The sequence below is a fragment of the Anabas testudineus genome, chromosome 14 (assembly GCF_900324465.2).
Source record: "Anabas testudineus chromosome 14, fAnaTes1.2, whole genome shotgun sequence".
Lineage (NCBI taxonomy): Eukaryota > Metazoa > Chordata > Actinopteri > Anabantiformes > Anabantidae > Anabas > Anabas testudineus.
This window is the reverse complement of record NC_046623.1, coordinates 10,931,503-10,946,053: the sequence shown is the minus strand read 5'-3', so window position 1 is coordinate 10,946,053 and position 14,551 is coordinate 10,931,503. Positions and strand designations below refer to the sequence as shown.

The following is a 14,551-nucleotide window of genomic DNA, read 5'->3' as shown; positions in this document are numbered from 1 at the left end:
AAATGCTTGTAAACTGAACTTTGACCGTAGCCTAAATATTTGGCCTAAGTGTTTATTGTCCCATTAATAAAAGCGTCGTCTGAGTCAGCCACTGGGTGGAGACAAGCACGTTGTCAAAATAGTGTCACTGCCCTCTGATAGTCCATTTAGGTGTGAAATTATTTATTTATTTTTGCATATTATAATATATGCGTAACAGTGAAACATATAATGGTATTTAAAATGTAAGTGTGTCACTGTAAGGAGTCCATCATGATTTATTTTATAATGCAAAGAAATACATTTGATAATAGGGGCATATCATTTTGTCAACATGAAGTTAAAAGATTAAACAATTTTTTTAACCTTTATTTACAAATGCTGATTTTGACAGATGGGTTTTTATTATAGTTCTAGACCACTTTGGTTGGCTGCTGGAGTGCTCATTGAGTGCAACTTTAGTAATTCAAAAATTAGACTATATTATAGTACAGCACCATACAATTAATTTAAGATTTTTTATCAAAGCATGTTAAATGTTAAAAAGCAATATAGTCAAATGACCCATTACTGAAGGACATTAAGAAAAAACCTGTTTATATTCATGACTGACCTGTTTAGATTCCAACAGTGGATGTCCCCTCCTGGCCAGGTTTTCTTCTGTTACCTTATTTTAAAATAACATTTTTAAAAAGGTAGTAAGTGCAGTCATATTATGAAACAATCTTAATGTATTATTGTTATTCTGATTATTTTAAATGAACAGGAAGGGAACGAGTTTTCAGCGCAACTCTCGCGATACACAGCGTGAACGACGTCATCAAGTATTGGATGGAGGAAGCGTCCTGTATTTATCTGAAGCAGTAATGGCCGCTGTGCATCAACTCCGTTGTTTTCTCTATGGTCCTGTCGACATCGGAGGGTCACCGATGTTTCCCTTATCGCTCTGAAGCCGCTTTGTACCTCTGGTGAGTTAAATATAACATGATGTTGACAATTCAGTGTTGTTGTGGCTTTTCGACACCTTTATTGCATCTTTTTTGTCCTTCATCCCCGACCGCTTCGGCTATGTCGAGCGGGGAGACCGACCAGAGGCCACTGAACTACAGTCAAATAATATATCATTTTAACAACCTACCTGCTTTTTGTTGATGCGTAAATATTAAAACTCGACTTAAGGCATTTTGCGAATGTGTAAGAGTCAGTCTTCAATTCGGGTAGAGTTAAATACACCAATACGTATTGTTTTAGTAGAATATGAAAGTGAAATTGATCTTGGGTGATGCAGATATTTAGGATGCTGATATGTTAATGTCAAAGGGATCACATAGTAATGCACCTGTTAATCTGATTGTATTATTCGTTGATTGTCTGAATGGTGTTATGTGAGAATGGGAATATGGTCTCTGTTATGTGATGAAGTTAATGGGTATGGATGGTGTATTTATATATGTGGATTTCAAATATATCATTTGTGAAATTATAGTCTTTAATTTCAACTATAAACAGAAAAGCTATATTGTTTCTAGTTATTCATGATTTAGTTGCTTATACATCTACAGTACTACTTGTATCCCACAAGCTTTTCTTTTGAAGTAAACCTATTTCCTCAGCGGGTGATGCAGGCCTCTGCTGCTGCTGCTGCTGCTGCTGCAGGAATTATGTAAGCCAGCCTGTGCCATCGTCCTCAGGAGTAATCCTGCTGTCATCTACTGGTTACAGCAGAGGCTACAGTTGTACCCACTTGTCTTGTCTCGTTACTGTTTTCAGTATCTGTGCTTGACATTACAAAATATTTTATTGCATCTGGCAAAATTTGCAAAGATTCGAAAAAAATGGGATTAAATGTGTTTCGATTCTGCATATTTATTAACACATTTGGAGTATTCAAGTGTGATGCTGTGGTGCAACCATGCAAAACATGGCGTGCACACCTTGAAGACACCCCAGCGACACAGGAGGAACGTGTTTAGCAGATGTGCCACTGTGTAGACCTGGTATTGCTCCTGTAATTTCTGGCATCTAGATATTTATAGAAAAGGTGTAGGTTTAGGACTCTAGCAGAATAATTGTTTCTGTGTGTAAGTGTAATAATGCAGCTGTCTCTTTCTTTTGTTCAGGCCCTGTCCTAGTTGATCTTGTTCATAATCTTACTGAAATCATGTCTGGCCCTGGTGACTTACCAGGTGAGTATTTCCTGAAGCTTAAATGTGGGGTTGGTTTTCACAGTTTGGGCTTGACTCCTCGGTTTCAATGAAGGGAAGTCTTAAGGTTACAGACTTGTCAGACAATAGTGTGCCTCCAATATTTTGGCAACAGGAAATAGCCTTTCCTGTTTCAGCATGTTCAGCACATAAGTGTAATGTTTGGGTGTCTAGATACTGTGGCTGACCCCTTTCTAAGATATTGATTTTTTTTTTAATGCTGTTTCACTAAATCCTGTGTGTGTTGTGAGTCAGAAATCGGCATTCTGGTTTCTACTACTTACTGGTAGCAGACAAAAACATAAAATAAGGACTAACATGTTGCGTCACACATTCGGAATATCAGGGGATTCACACAGATTGTTTTGTGTTTCACACGAGACATGTCTGAGTGGAGTGTTATCGCACTCGTGACTCACACTGAATCACACATTGTTTAAAGAAATCTGTTTATATTTATAACTACAGCCTGAAATGGACAAAAAGATATGTTCCATAGTTTCATGAATGCTGCATCAAAATTGAAGCTTTGAGCCATAGCAACCACTCAGTAAACATGTTTGTTCACCCACTATATCAGGTTTTTAATAAGGTTTTGCTTTAGGACTAAATTTGCCATTTTCACACTTCCTATCATACTCATTGAACCTACATAAAACCTGATATGGTTATCAAATTTCTACGGTTCTACATGAGAAAACACCAAACAGATGAAGTCTGTCTTTCACTACTTTATGACTCCCCCTCCCCCAAAAATTCTGGAAAACGCTTACAAAAGTCTAGTCATGCTCTTTATTATTTCCATCATTTTTTAGTGCACAGCTCAGAGTGAAATTGTCTCAGTGTCAGTAGTAAAGACAAAGCTGACATTGAGTTGTTGTTTGTGTCCGCAGCCATAGAAGGTTCTGGGATGGGTGGGATGAAGCTTCCTGTCGGGATGACTCGACGAGCCCTCAGCTACGATGATAATCTGGAGGCCCCTATGTCCACACCCCCCCATGACATCACCATTAACAACCTGTGGAGACGACCCATCATACCAGAAAGGAAATTCACACATCTTGCTGAGGTGAGACAGCACCTCCACAGCACACACACTTGATTTATTCTCTACTTTAGACTAACTACTAAGAGCAGAGGTGTAGATGACAATGATGTTGACGTTTTTGTTTTGGTTTTGTTTTTCCACCAGGAGGATGAGAGTGGGGCAGTTAGTCAGCCTACAGTGTCAGACAGCACCCCCTCCAGGTTGCCAGGTGTGGTGAAAGCCAAGGCCTCCTCCATCATCATGAATTCTCTTATCACCAGTACGTTGCATATAATAATGACAGCAATACAGTCTATTTAAGTAATTCTGTGTGTTTTATACAATTTAATGAAGAAAGATAAGATCATTGTAATCACTGGGTTTGAGGGGTGTCCACAACCTTCTTAAACCTAAGTTTAATAAGGTAAAAAGGTTGTGAAGTTTAATTCAGTTTTCACTCATTTCTTTTCCTGTCTCTCTCAGAGCAGACCCAGGATAGTATGTACAAGTTTGAGCAGAGGGCAGGGCTCACTGACACCAGCTACACACCCCACAAAGGCCTCACCGCTGAGGAGACGAGGCACCACCACCGCATACCCGATTCCATGCAGGTTAGATACAGACTTTTAATGCATCACACTTTATATGCTAAGGAATGATGTTTCAGATACCACTGAGGTGACAAAATATAAAACAAAAAGTACAAATTGGAGAACCAGATCAATGCATTTGAACAAAATCACAGAAAAGTTCCCTCTTCAAGACAAGAGTTGGCTACATGACAGTAAAACTCCATCTCCCTGTACATGGAGGTAATACTGTGTGGCATTTCAAACAATAAGATTAAACAATGCTTTGTTGTTGCTGTTTAGAAACTGCAGATCCAGAGCATGGAGACCAGAGAAGAGCGGCAGAGCTCTTCAGCACAGTCCACTCCATCCAATACACCACACAGCTCCCCAAAACAACAACGCAGGTATGCACACAAACACAAACCACAGTGCCCTGGTCAAGTCTGTCCTGGCGCAGAAATAAGATACACATTAGGATTGCATAATGTTTGTGTGTTTGTGTTTGTGTAGGAGCTGGTTCAGTAGTACAGGTTCGGAGCTCAGCCTTAGCTCCTCCAATAGCAGCGTGGACATGGCGGGAGGAGAAGCAGCGGCAGGAGGAGTAGGGGGCGTCGTTGAACGGTGGAATGTGTTTGGGCCTCGGCCGCTCGTCCACAAGTCGACCTCAGACCTTGGATCAGATCCTGCAAATACAGGTAAGCCGCACTGGTTAATTGTGAAGCACTAAATCCTGACAAAGGCTCTTGAATGTCGGTTTGTTTGGTGTAAACAAAATCACAAAAAAGTTCCCTCTTCTCATGTTAAACTTATCTTACAGCTGAATTCCCATTACATCTTTAATAAATGACACAATTACACCAGAAGATAAGCCGAAAGGAAATCCAACAGACATACTCTACTGTTTGGTCAAGTGCAAACAGAAACTTTTTTTTTTTTTTTATAGTTACATCACAGCACAACAGTTACATGGGTAAATTAACAACCTTTAGACTGGCAGCAAACACTTACTCACAGTCCAATAATATGCTCACTGGTTTAAAGATTTTCTTTATCCCACTGATATAAAAGTCAGCTCACACTTAGATCGGAGGCGTCTGCTGAGAAACAACATTTAGATTTTCATATGTGTGATCATTCAGTGTGTTTGGAAACAATTAAAATCTTTTTTCCAGGATGACTTTAGGTAAGTAAATGAAGGAAATATGGTTTTTGTGCATAAGTTCAGAAGTTGCTAGACTTAGAAATGCAAATTTCTCAGTTAAGAAAGAGGTTTGTAGAGACCAGGTTTGAAACTGACCGTAAAACCGTACTTTTTAAAATACTTTAAATGATTGTGCATTACCATGTAATACAAAGGCTGCATCAGTAAAGTGACAAACCAGCTTCCGGCCTTCTAACTTATTAGTTTGTAAACTGTTTCAGGTTAAGTTTCCTTCTCATGTAAAGCAGCTTATACGGTATTTATTATACTTAATATAATACTTAATATTTTCAACTAATATAACTTGATATCATAAGAAAGAATATTAGCATCTTAAAATACATTCAAAACTGCATTAAGAAAATGTGAGTTTAAAGTTGAGGAAAGCAAAAACTGCAAAAAGAAGTAGCAACATTTTATGCATAAAACACCAGGGTCCAGTACCACACACAAAAAGATGGATGAGAAACAATTAGAAGCATAAGAACAACTCAAAGTAATCATCAGAAATGCCTTTGTGACAAAAAAAAAAAAAAATAGAAAAGGAAACTTATGCAATGCAGCTAGTGATTCCCACTTTTGACCTAGTTACTCTTAAATTTGTTATTGAGCTTTATGCCTTAATAGTAAGCACACTGGACAGAACACAAACAACCACATTCAGATTCACTGTGTTCCTTCTCAGGATGATAAAATAACCTCCGTGATGACGGAGTCACAGTGCAAACTTATTGTTTTAGTGTCAGAACATTAAACATTTGCTTGTGTGTTGAAACGGCTAAAAATGCTTAAATCAGATGATGTTTTGGAGAACAGACCTCCACCAACAGTCTTGTTAAAAGTTTTGTAGAACCATTTTTAAAAACATCTCTAGTAACTAGAGATGTAGTATTGCTTTTATGTCACAGTTTGATTTCATAGAAATTCAAAAGTAATTTCTGTAAATCTGGATCTGTATCTGGATAACCACCTTCAATTCTGAGAGACATAAATCACATGTCACATGAATAGTATGTACAGTATAATCGCTGAGACAACGTGAGACACAGTTTAACATTAAACAGAGTTAAAATGTTAAATAGCTTTAGGTCAAGTGTAAAAGTGCTTAAAAAAATCTCAGTTGCTGTTGACATGAGGCCTGTTAAGCTAATCTACAGACTGTAAACAAATCATCAATAATTTTTTGTATAAATATTTTCTGTAAGGTCTTAAACCTTACACTGTAAAGTGCCTTGAGATAACTTCTGTTGTAAATTGGCGCTATACAAATAAAATTGAATTGAATTGTTCTAAGCTTTTTTGCCAAACTGATCATTTATTTCCTCCGCTTCTTGTTTCCCAGCAGGCTTTGCACTGCAGGCTTACCGCGGTGCACAGAAGCCAAGTCCCATAGAGGTAATGAAGTCACAGGCCACGCGGCTGGGCGATAACACTGCCATTCAGAAGATGGCGCCTCCCAAAATGGAGATTCCCACAGTTGAAGGCCGACGGCAGGGAACACGACCGCACAAGCTCAAACACAGAGATATGAACATCCTGACGCCCTCTGGCTTCTGAAGGGACGTGTAAAAAAAAAAAAAAAAAATGTCAAAGCTGCGTGCCACACAGACGCAAAGGGTCCCGTGAAATGATGAGCTCTGACTATAGTCCCTTTGTGCACAGTTACTGTGATGTTGCTGAAAATAAGCAATCCTCTAAATTAGCCAAACTTATTTGGAAGAGAAGACAAAGACAAACAGTAAAATTATTACTCAAACTCACAAAACAAACGAAAATTTGTTTTCAGCATAACCAATATCGTTGGTGTCTTTCATGCTGCCTTTAATGACATGCCCACCCTCCTGAGCAGCTATTATCATCATTCCCTGTGAAAACTTATCAAACCTCAACTGTGCACCTCAAAACCATTTCATGGGACCTTAACAGCAGCACCGTCATTCACTGAACCACTGTACTGCCCACAGTCTTCGCCACTGAAACAATTATAGATGCAAAGATCTGAAAATAACTGACATAAATCAACCCTCGTCCAGATGACATGGAGTCAATTGTCAGATTATTTAACTATGACTATCTTAAGGTGAAGATGATGGGGATCCTGATTTAAAACTATCCCTGTAAATGCACTTTACCCCACTTTCAATGCTCATTATCTAATCTGGACCAACTCTCCTGTGTTACACAGACATCCAGAATACTAACACATGCAAGAAGATGCTCTCTCCTTCTATGTTGATAGTCAGTACAGCTTGTCTGTCTCTGAAAACCTTTCATTCACCATCACAAAGCAGAGAGGGCAGATGTCTAACCAGTTTTTTAACTGTAGTTTAATACAAATTAAACCAACAATAACAAAAACCCTTACTTTTTTATCTCCTCCTGTAGCAACACACTTAACACATTTTGAGTACTGAAGTCAGTCAAAGTGGATAAACCTAGAGAATGAAATAAAAGAAGTCTCTTTCTGTGTGTGCTCAGTCTTCGAGGCTGTTTTTAATTTAATTTTTTATATTTTTTTCAACTCAATATGAAGGAGTTTAGTTTCTGTTTCTGACTGATTCTGCTGCTTAGCAGCTGCTGTGTGGACATTGAGTGAAGCAAGAGATGTGCAAACTGGAGCTCAGCCTGCAGAAACCTTGTATCACTGACAGAGAGAATTCGATTTGAAACATTATGCACTCTAAAAGAAAATGTCACAGCAATGTATTTAACTGAGAAATTATTGAAATGCAGGTTTTATATTAGGCACTGCAGCAGGCTTACAGTGGATGGCTTGCCACAGAGGCGCTAGATATGTATATAGTGCTAGCTAAATGCTAATATATGTCTTTTATACAAGGTTTCTGCAACAAAGCTTTTGGTTAAGCTTATGGAAATTATATGATTCACCTGTCTCTGTTGTTATGAAACGTTGCTCTTGGCTGATTTTGCACTTTATTTAAGTGGAAACAGTGTTTGGTGGTAATGGATTCCATTTGTACAGTAATGTAACCCAGGAACAGAAGAGTCACTGTTTCTATGAAGGGAACATTTCAAGTCCACGTCAGTTGCCATCAGTGACTCTCCTGTGGTGTTTGTTGATGTTGTCCTTTTCATTCCCAGTGAATTCTCCTAAATCTGGACACCGATGTGAACACACTCTTGCAGTCTGTGGCTGTAAATAATAAGTGAATACAATGTCTAATGTTTTTGTTCTGTTCAGTTGCGTTATGTTCAGATGTTTGAAATGTGATGCTGTTCCCTTTAAATTCCTCCTTGACTGAAGCATCGTGTTTGTTTCACATGTGTGTCTGTGTGACTCTGTAGTACAGACTGGCTGATTTCCTATATATTTCTGTTTTATGTTTTTTACAGTTGATGATTAAGATATTTTTTCTTCTATTCCTCTGTATAGATTTTCTTTTCCAACACAGTTAGGTATTTAAAAATAAATGTTACATTATCATTGCAAAAACAAGAGCCAGTGCTTTTTATTTCTGGTATGGAAAAGGTATCTTTTCCAACAGCTTTTATTCACTGTTTTGTTTTTTTTCTTTTACAGAGATTGACAAAGCAGAACAGTACAACTGTTTAATGTAATAAATATTATTAGGCTTTAAAGAGTTTCGGTTCATCCAGTTGCGGTTCTCATCTGTTGATTAAACGCAACAGGCAAATAAGAATAAAGTAGAAAATCAGGTACATGTTAAACAAGTCTATTTATGTACAAACTGATTCCACAATGAAAGGTACAGAAAGACAAAACTGTAATTGGTAAGATTTCTTATCTGACTAGCCCAGCAGACTTCAGTGATTACCCATTAAAGCAGGTAATCTGTGACTGGACGCATGCTTTGTATATTTCGAAGTCAATAAATATATAAAAGGTCTTGCCATGCTTGCAGTATCTGTTGATGAGGTGTCGGGTAACTCAGGGTTGAGGTAATTTCATAATTCAGAAGGTTGTTCTAGGTTTGTAGAAAATTAAGGCCTGCACTCCGATATTACTGAAAGATACTATTTAGACTGCATTATGCCATGACTTGTACGCAGTTTTCCAGTCATAGTGCTTTGTCTGGTTCAAGCCACCCTCACATCTATCCTAATCTTGTTTTTGCCAGATGCCATCATAGGGAGGCAGCAAAGACTCAGAAACAACACAATGCAAGATTGATTTAAATGGCTGGTATTACAGCCCTTTTTGTAATTTTGATTGTATTTTAAACAAGTCCACCTTTCCTAACAGTCCAGGCTCTCCTTTGTCCTCAAACAGACTGTTTCTGAAACCTTTTACATATCCCCTACCTCCCTTTTATCAACAAACCTGTCTCCTGTGTCGGATTCTCCTGTAACCTATCCCTCCCTATTTTTAGAGACTCCCTCCTCCTCTTCCTCTTTGATCTCCTCCTCTTCTTCTGATTTCTCCATACATGTGGAAGAACAGCTCCATCTCTCTCTGCAGTGTGGTGTTTCGGCGGTCAGCGTCAGCTTTGGCTTTCTCCACTTTGCGGATCTTGATCTCCGCTACACTTTGGCTGCGCTTCTGCTTCTCCAGACTGACCTGCAATATTGCAACCTGCCTCTCAAGGACGTCATTGCAGTGCTCCAACCTGCAGCAAACACAAGTACCACAGAGTACATACTCAGGCTATAGAAAAGCACTTACAATTTATTGCATTTGTGAAACATCAGAAGGCGAGTTTGAGTATTTATTGATCTTTCTAAAGTTTAACTTGTATGTCAATTTGATTTAAAGTTGGCTCACCTCTGTATCCTGGCCTGATATTCCGTTTTTTGCTTAACCATCTGTTGCCGCAGCTCAGCGAGGAGTGACTGAGCGTCTCTGGGCTGGGACAGAGGCTCAGACCTCTGGGAATCTATAGGACCTGAGGGAAGGAACACTTCTGAGCTGCCTGTACTAAGAGGGCTGCCACTGAGTACAGAGCAGGAGGCTGGGGAGTTGGGATGCTGGACACTATCATCATAGTCGTTGTCTTCAGCATCATCATTATCAACGTTTTCCTCTTCTACTACTTGACTCGGAGATAACCTTTTATCTGTCTTTGGTGGCATTTCAGGACAAACATCACCCACAGCATTGCTCTCATCCAATGGTAGAACCTCACAGGAAGACCATGAAGAGGAGGAGTCCCTTGTCTGCTCCTCCCCTTGCTCTGCCACCTCTTCACAACTTCCAATATGATCTCCTGAATCATGGATCTCAAAATGTCTACTAGTGTCATCCATCTTTTGACATAAAGACACTCTGTCTAGGTTGTCATAGGCAGAGGGAGTGCTGTCTTCCTGAACCTCACTGCTGTTCCCACTGACTGCACCTTCTTCCTCTGCAGCACCAGAGGTCCAGAAACTAGCGCCTGCCTCTCCTGGGTCTGGCCAAACCTTTGCCCACCCCATGAACATCCGCCTGGGCTTGACGTTGTCTGCCAGTGGGTCTTGTGGGTGGAGACTGGTTTTTGAGACTTGAACATTTGTAGAAGACGGTCCTTGGCCAGTATGGTGCTGGTGATGGTCTATGTTGTGTCTATCAGAGTGGTGTTGATAGGGCTGACTGGAGGAGGGCAAGGGGTAGAAGCAGTTTTCTGGATGGGATGAGGTGTAGCGATGGCCAAGAAGTTTCTTCTGGCCAGACGACAAGTCTGATTTGACACCAGCAGAGGACATGTGGCTATGGAGAGCAAGGAAACTGTTATATTTTTAAGATAATGGACTTTTTTACATCAAGCAAGTGCCAAGGTTACTGATGTCTGGTAATGTTGGACAGTAGGGATGGAGACATGTGAGAAAGGGATTAATGTAACATGGAAAAGTTGTTTGTCAGGCAAGTCAGAAGCATTGGAATAGGGTAGGTAATCAACTAAAAACAGAAACAGGAAATTATCTCATAAAAATAAAATAGTAAGTAGTTTAGTGCCAGATCACTAAAGACTATAGAATTTTAATAATTTTTATTACTTGTGTAAAATGTTGAGAGTGTTGGTTGACTGTGACTCTTTGCTAGATCAGGTCTGTTGTACCTGGGATTGTCTATGGTGGCTTGTCCTGGGTCTCTGGAACATTGTGCGATGAGAGGCAGAGACAGTTGGCGGAAGCATGGCAAAGGGTGAACATGTGGGTGCCTCAGAGCACTTGGTGATGCATGCAAACCTCCAGGTGGACGGACAGCGATGGACAATGGGACTTTGGCAAATAGAGACTCATGCTCTCTAATCAACGCCAACATCAACACATGGACTAAAACTGCACCTAGAGCATAGACAGAGAGATTAAGATATTATTCAATATCATAAAGTGCATTTACAGGGATAGTTTTAATCATTATTCATTATTCAAATTCTAAATAGAATCTCAGTGAGACAACTTGGGTGGAGGCTGAGGCAGGAAGATCGATTGATGCCCTAAATGAAAACATAAAGCACAAATCACCTCTGGATGGTAAATGTAGCTTTAAATGTCTTCAGCTCATTTGAAATTAGAACCGTAAACCCAGTTTTACTGTAAAACATTATAGTTCGATGACAATGTACGATTGTGCCAGTTTGTCTGTCTACCTCCCATGATGCTTTGTGGATCTTCAGCTTTGGCTCGGAGGATGTTGGGCCCAAATACTGTGGCCAAGTTCTGATCACTCATCTTGTTACTGTCAGAGTAACTCTGGACCTCATTCAGAAACCTGCACACACACACATAGACACACACGATATAAATACTTTTAAGCTGTCCGTTACTCTCAAGCATTCAGACCACCATGTAAAGCGAGCAAAGTCTTTGTGCCATTTGTCTAGAGCTCCATTGAGTTTATGTATATCCAGTTTTCTATTTGTTGTTTTTGAGTATTAAACAATATTAAACTTGAATGAAAACCTGCAGACATCTAAAATAAAACTGTGGGATGGGTCTTACTGGCAGATAAAGTTGAGTAGATTGAAGTTTGCAACTGGCAACTCATGAAGTAAATTCCTCAGTTCCTCCAAACCCTGAGGGAGGAAGAATAAGATGTGGGAAGTCAGGATGAGGGAAATAAACAAAGACACAGAGCAAAGATATGGTGGGAAGGTAAGAAATAAGATGTAGTAGCTAGAAGTAGCTTTTGCCCTCTGTATAGGTCCAAGCACACTAAATGCTGTCTATTGCAAAAGTTAAATATAAAGATATAGTATGCAACGTTAAAAAAATAAATTATTAATTTATCTGTTTAATTTTTTTATTTATTTATAACGTGCAGCAGTTTGTAAAGAAGAATTGCCATTCCAACCTATCGGGGTTATTTTTTAGGGTTATTCAATTATTTCAGCTTGAATATTATGTTCTGGCACACTCTCGTATGTTGTAATTTCATGCAATTACCAATGAGTAGTCACTCTTCAGCTTGTGTGCACAGAGCAGGAAGTCTTGGTAGTGACTGAAAGGAACAAGAGGCTCCGGCAGCTGTCTGAGGTAGAGCTTCAGCAGAGATGCCACAGTGTGGACGTCTGTGCTACTGCAGACAAAAGACAGCAAGTGAACTTTTTCACAGAATGCTTTGAAGAACACGTGATAAGGAAACTGTACAGGTAAAAAGCAGACAGGCTGTACCTGTCAAAAGACGGTCTCTCCCCTGCATCAAAAGCCTCCTGCAGCTCCCTGACCTGACTGGTCTGTCCCGGTTGACGAAACAAACCCACTTCATGCAGCCCACGATCCCGGATGTAGTTTACACACTGCTCCACCACCAGAGGTATCAAGCGCATCCCATACCGCCGCTCGTATAATACCGTCTCCTCCAGGCGCTGACCAAAGACACCTGTGAGGGAGGAGGATATTAGATCAGATTCTTTATAGGACCAAAGTCTACCTCATCCTGTCAGAAAGTAGATGTGTAATTGAGTTGATTAACTTTTATATGCATCAAAGGGAACTAATGTTATCTTTTTTTGTACAGTTGTGGTTTCTCACACACCCAGCAGGCATCAAACTACATTCACTTGTGTGAATTTGTTAAAATTGTATGTTAAAGCATAAAAATATTTCTGGGAATATATCCTCACACAGTGTGTTTGTGTATTTGTGTACCTGTAAAAGGGATCCAGACTCCTTTGTTGAGGCTCTTTAGCCACTCATCACCCTGACCAGCGCTGTTAGACAGGAAGAAATACGAACCTGGGCTGGCCAACACATCTCTGTTACCTACAAAAAGATGGGTGTTTTAGGGGGGTGGTCCAAGTCACGTTTATATAATCACCTCAAATGGCATATAGTATGACAATTAACACAGTGAACCTCACTTAAAAACTTTTAAAAATGAATATCTTTTAAATATTTATAAATGAATACCCATCACTGATGTGGAGCTGTTGTATGGTATTGGTACTTAAGCGTTCATCTCTATATGGTGCACAGACTTGTTAATACACTGCATGTCCCATCATGCTCATTTATCTGTCCTTGTCAAAGTCACATGTGGCACACAGACATATAGTATAAAGCACAAACACACATTAACATGCATACACACCCACTCACGCACACAGTGTCATCTAACATACTGTAGGTGCCAAACCTGAGTCAGCAAGCTACAGATCCCACTCAAGGGCACCACACACCAACCCACGTTTCTGGAGGGATTAATAAATAATATATTGCATGTAAATGTGTGTGTCTCACCTTTGTGGCCTGTACTGTTATGTTTCCATGACTTGAAGCAGCTGAGTCCCATGCTGCAGCTCTTCTGCTCCACTTGCTTGGTTTAGCAGTTTTGTAGATGATCAATGCAAATTACACACGATGTAATGCAATGTAATAAATCCAGAAAAACACTGCAGTGGTGCATTGAAACATCCTTTTTTTGCATCTTTGTTTTGCCTTCTCTTCCATCTTACATCCCCATCACCACCTAGAGTTTAGTGAACCATAAAGTGTGGAAGGTTCTTGGATTTTGACATCTTGGTAGAAGTATGGCTATACGGAGGCGTTTCTACTGAAGCATGTGTGAGTCCTCAAGTAAATGTTCCTAGATCTTTATATAAGATGAATTTAAGTAAATGTAACCTCTTACCGGTAAATAACTTTTCCGGCTTCCATAGAGGAGGTAGAACCTTTAATTGAAATGATTGTCCTAAAGGAGATTCAATAAGATGCTCTGGTTGATGTAGTACCATAATAAGTAATTAAACTTGTAGTGCCACGTTAGAAATTCACCCTTAAAAGAAAAGAGAAAAATTTTATTTCACCTTAATCTTGGCTGTAAGGACGATGGAGAATCCTTGTGGATATTTAACTTAAATTTAAATTTCTGGTGGGTATCTTAACTTCAAGTAGGTCCACACGTACACAGAGGCTTAAACACAAAGTTTTTTTAGTATATTTTCTATTGTTAAAATGTGGGCACTGATTCTCAAAAGGAGATCCTTGGATACAGGAGGACACATTTGCACACTGAAGCCAAGTGCAGAAATATAAAGTACAGAGCAGTTCCTGATGGATTGCATTGGTGGATTGGCCGTTGAAAGAAGTTCCTGTTTTACATGAAGTCAAAAAGAAAGAAAAGTCCAAGATGCCAACTCGCAAACACACTGCTGTTCTAGCATTACTC

At 39.5% G+C, this 14,551-nt stretch overlaps 2 protein-coding genes across 3 annotated transcripts; one reads left to right on the top strand and one right to left on the bottom strand.

The window, feature by feature from the left end:
* Positions 1 to 794: 794 nt before the first annotated feature.
* On the top strand, positions 795 to 6,568 carry LOC113171114 (putative monooxygenase p33MONOX). Of its 2 annotated transcripts, none has more exons than XM_026373495.1 (8): positions 795 to 947; positions 2,100 to 2,165; positions 3,077 to 3,252; positions 3,376 to 3,490; positions 3,694 to 3,821; positions 4,083 to 4,186; positions 4,293 to 4,477; positions 6,329 to 6,568. In XM_026373495.1, exons 2-8 carry the CDS (start codon positions 2,141 to 2,143, stop codon positions 6,538 to 6,540), a joined length of 945 nt encoding a protein of 314 aa, XP_026229280.1. In that variant the 5' UTR covers positions 795 to 947; positions 2,100 to 2,140; the 3' UTR covers positions 6,541 to 6,568. The 2 variants fall into 2 exon arrangements, with proteins under 2 accessions (XP_026229280.1, XP_026229279.1); XM_026373494.1 differs by having other exon boundaries at positions 6,326 to 6,568.
* Positions 6,569 to 9,331: 2,763 nt separating this feature from the next.
* Positions 9,332 to 13,687, bottom strand: LOC113170497 (rho GTPase-activating protein 24-like). The gene is made up of 9 exons (XM_026372606.1): positions 13,624 to 13,687; positions 13,033 to 13,146; positions 12,556 to 12,763; positions 12,328 to 12,460; positions 11,884 to 11,957; positions 11,532 to 11,653; positions 10,998 to 11,226; positions 9,728 to 10,648; positions 9,332 to 9,572 (listed from the first exon to the last, which is right to left on the bottom strand). The coding sequence occupies exons 1-9, from the start codon at positions 13,673 to 13,675 to the stop codon at positions 9,332 to 9,334; spliced, it is 2,094 nt and encodes a 697-aa protein (XP_026228391.1). The 5' UTR covers positions 13,676 to 13,687.
* Positions 13,688 to 14,551: the final 864 nt, after the last annotated feature.

What these genes read in the sequence shown, in the direction of transcription:
- LOC113171114 (XM_026373494.1), top strand. Translation starts at nt 2,141, where the DNA reads ATGTCTGGCCCTGGTGACTTACCAG. An exon ending in TCCCCAAAACAACAACGCAG is followed by an intron (nt 4,187 to 4,292) that starts GTATGCACACAA and finishes GTGTTTGTGTAG; the next exon opens with GAGCTGGTTCAGTAGTACAG. An exon ending in ATCAGATCCTGCAAATACAG is followed by an intron (nt 4,478 to 6,325) that starts GTAAGCCGCACT and finishes CTTGTTTCCCAG; the next exon opens with CAGGCTTTGCACTGCAGGCT.
- LOC113170497 (XM_026372606.1), bottom strand. Translation starts at nt 13,675, where the DNA reads ATGGGACTCAGCTGCTTCAAGTCATGGAAACATAACAGTACAGGCCAC. An exon ending in TGAAGAGTGACTACTCATTG is followed by an intron (nt 11,958 to 12,327) that starts GTAATTGCATGA and finishes TTCCTCCCTCAG; the next exon opens with GGTTTGGAGGAACTGAGGAA. An exon ending in GCCACCATAGACAATCCCAG is followed by an intron (nt 10,649 to 10,997) that starts GTACAACAGACC and finishes TGCTCTCCATAG; the next exon opens with CCACATGTCCTCTGCTGGTG.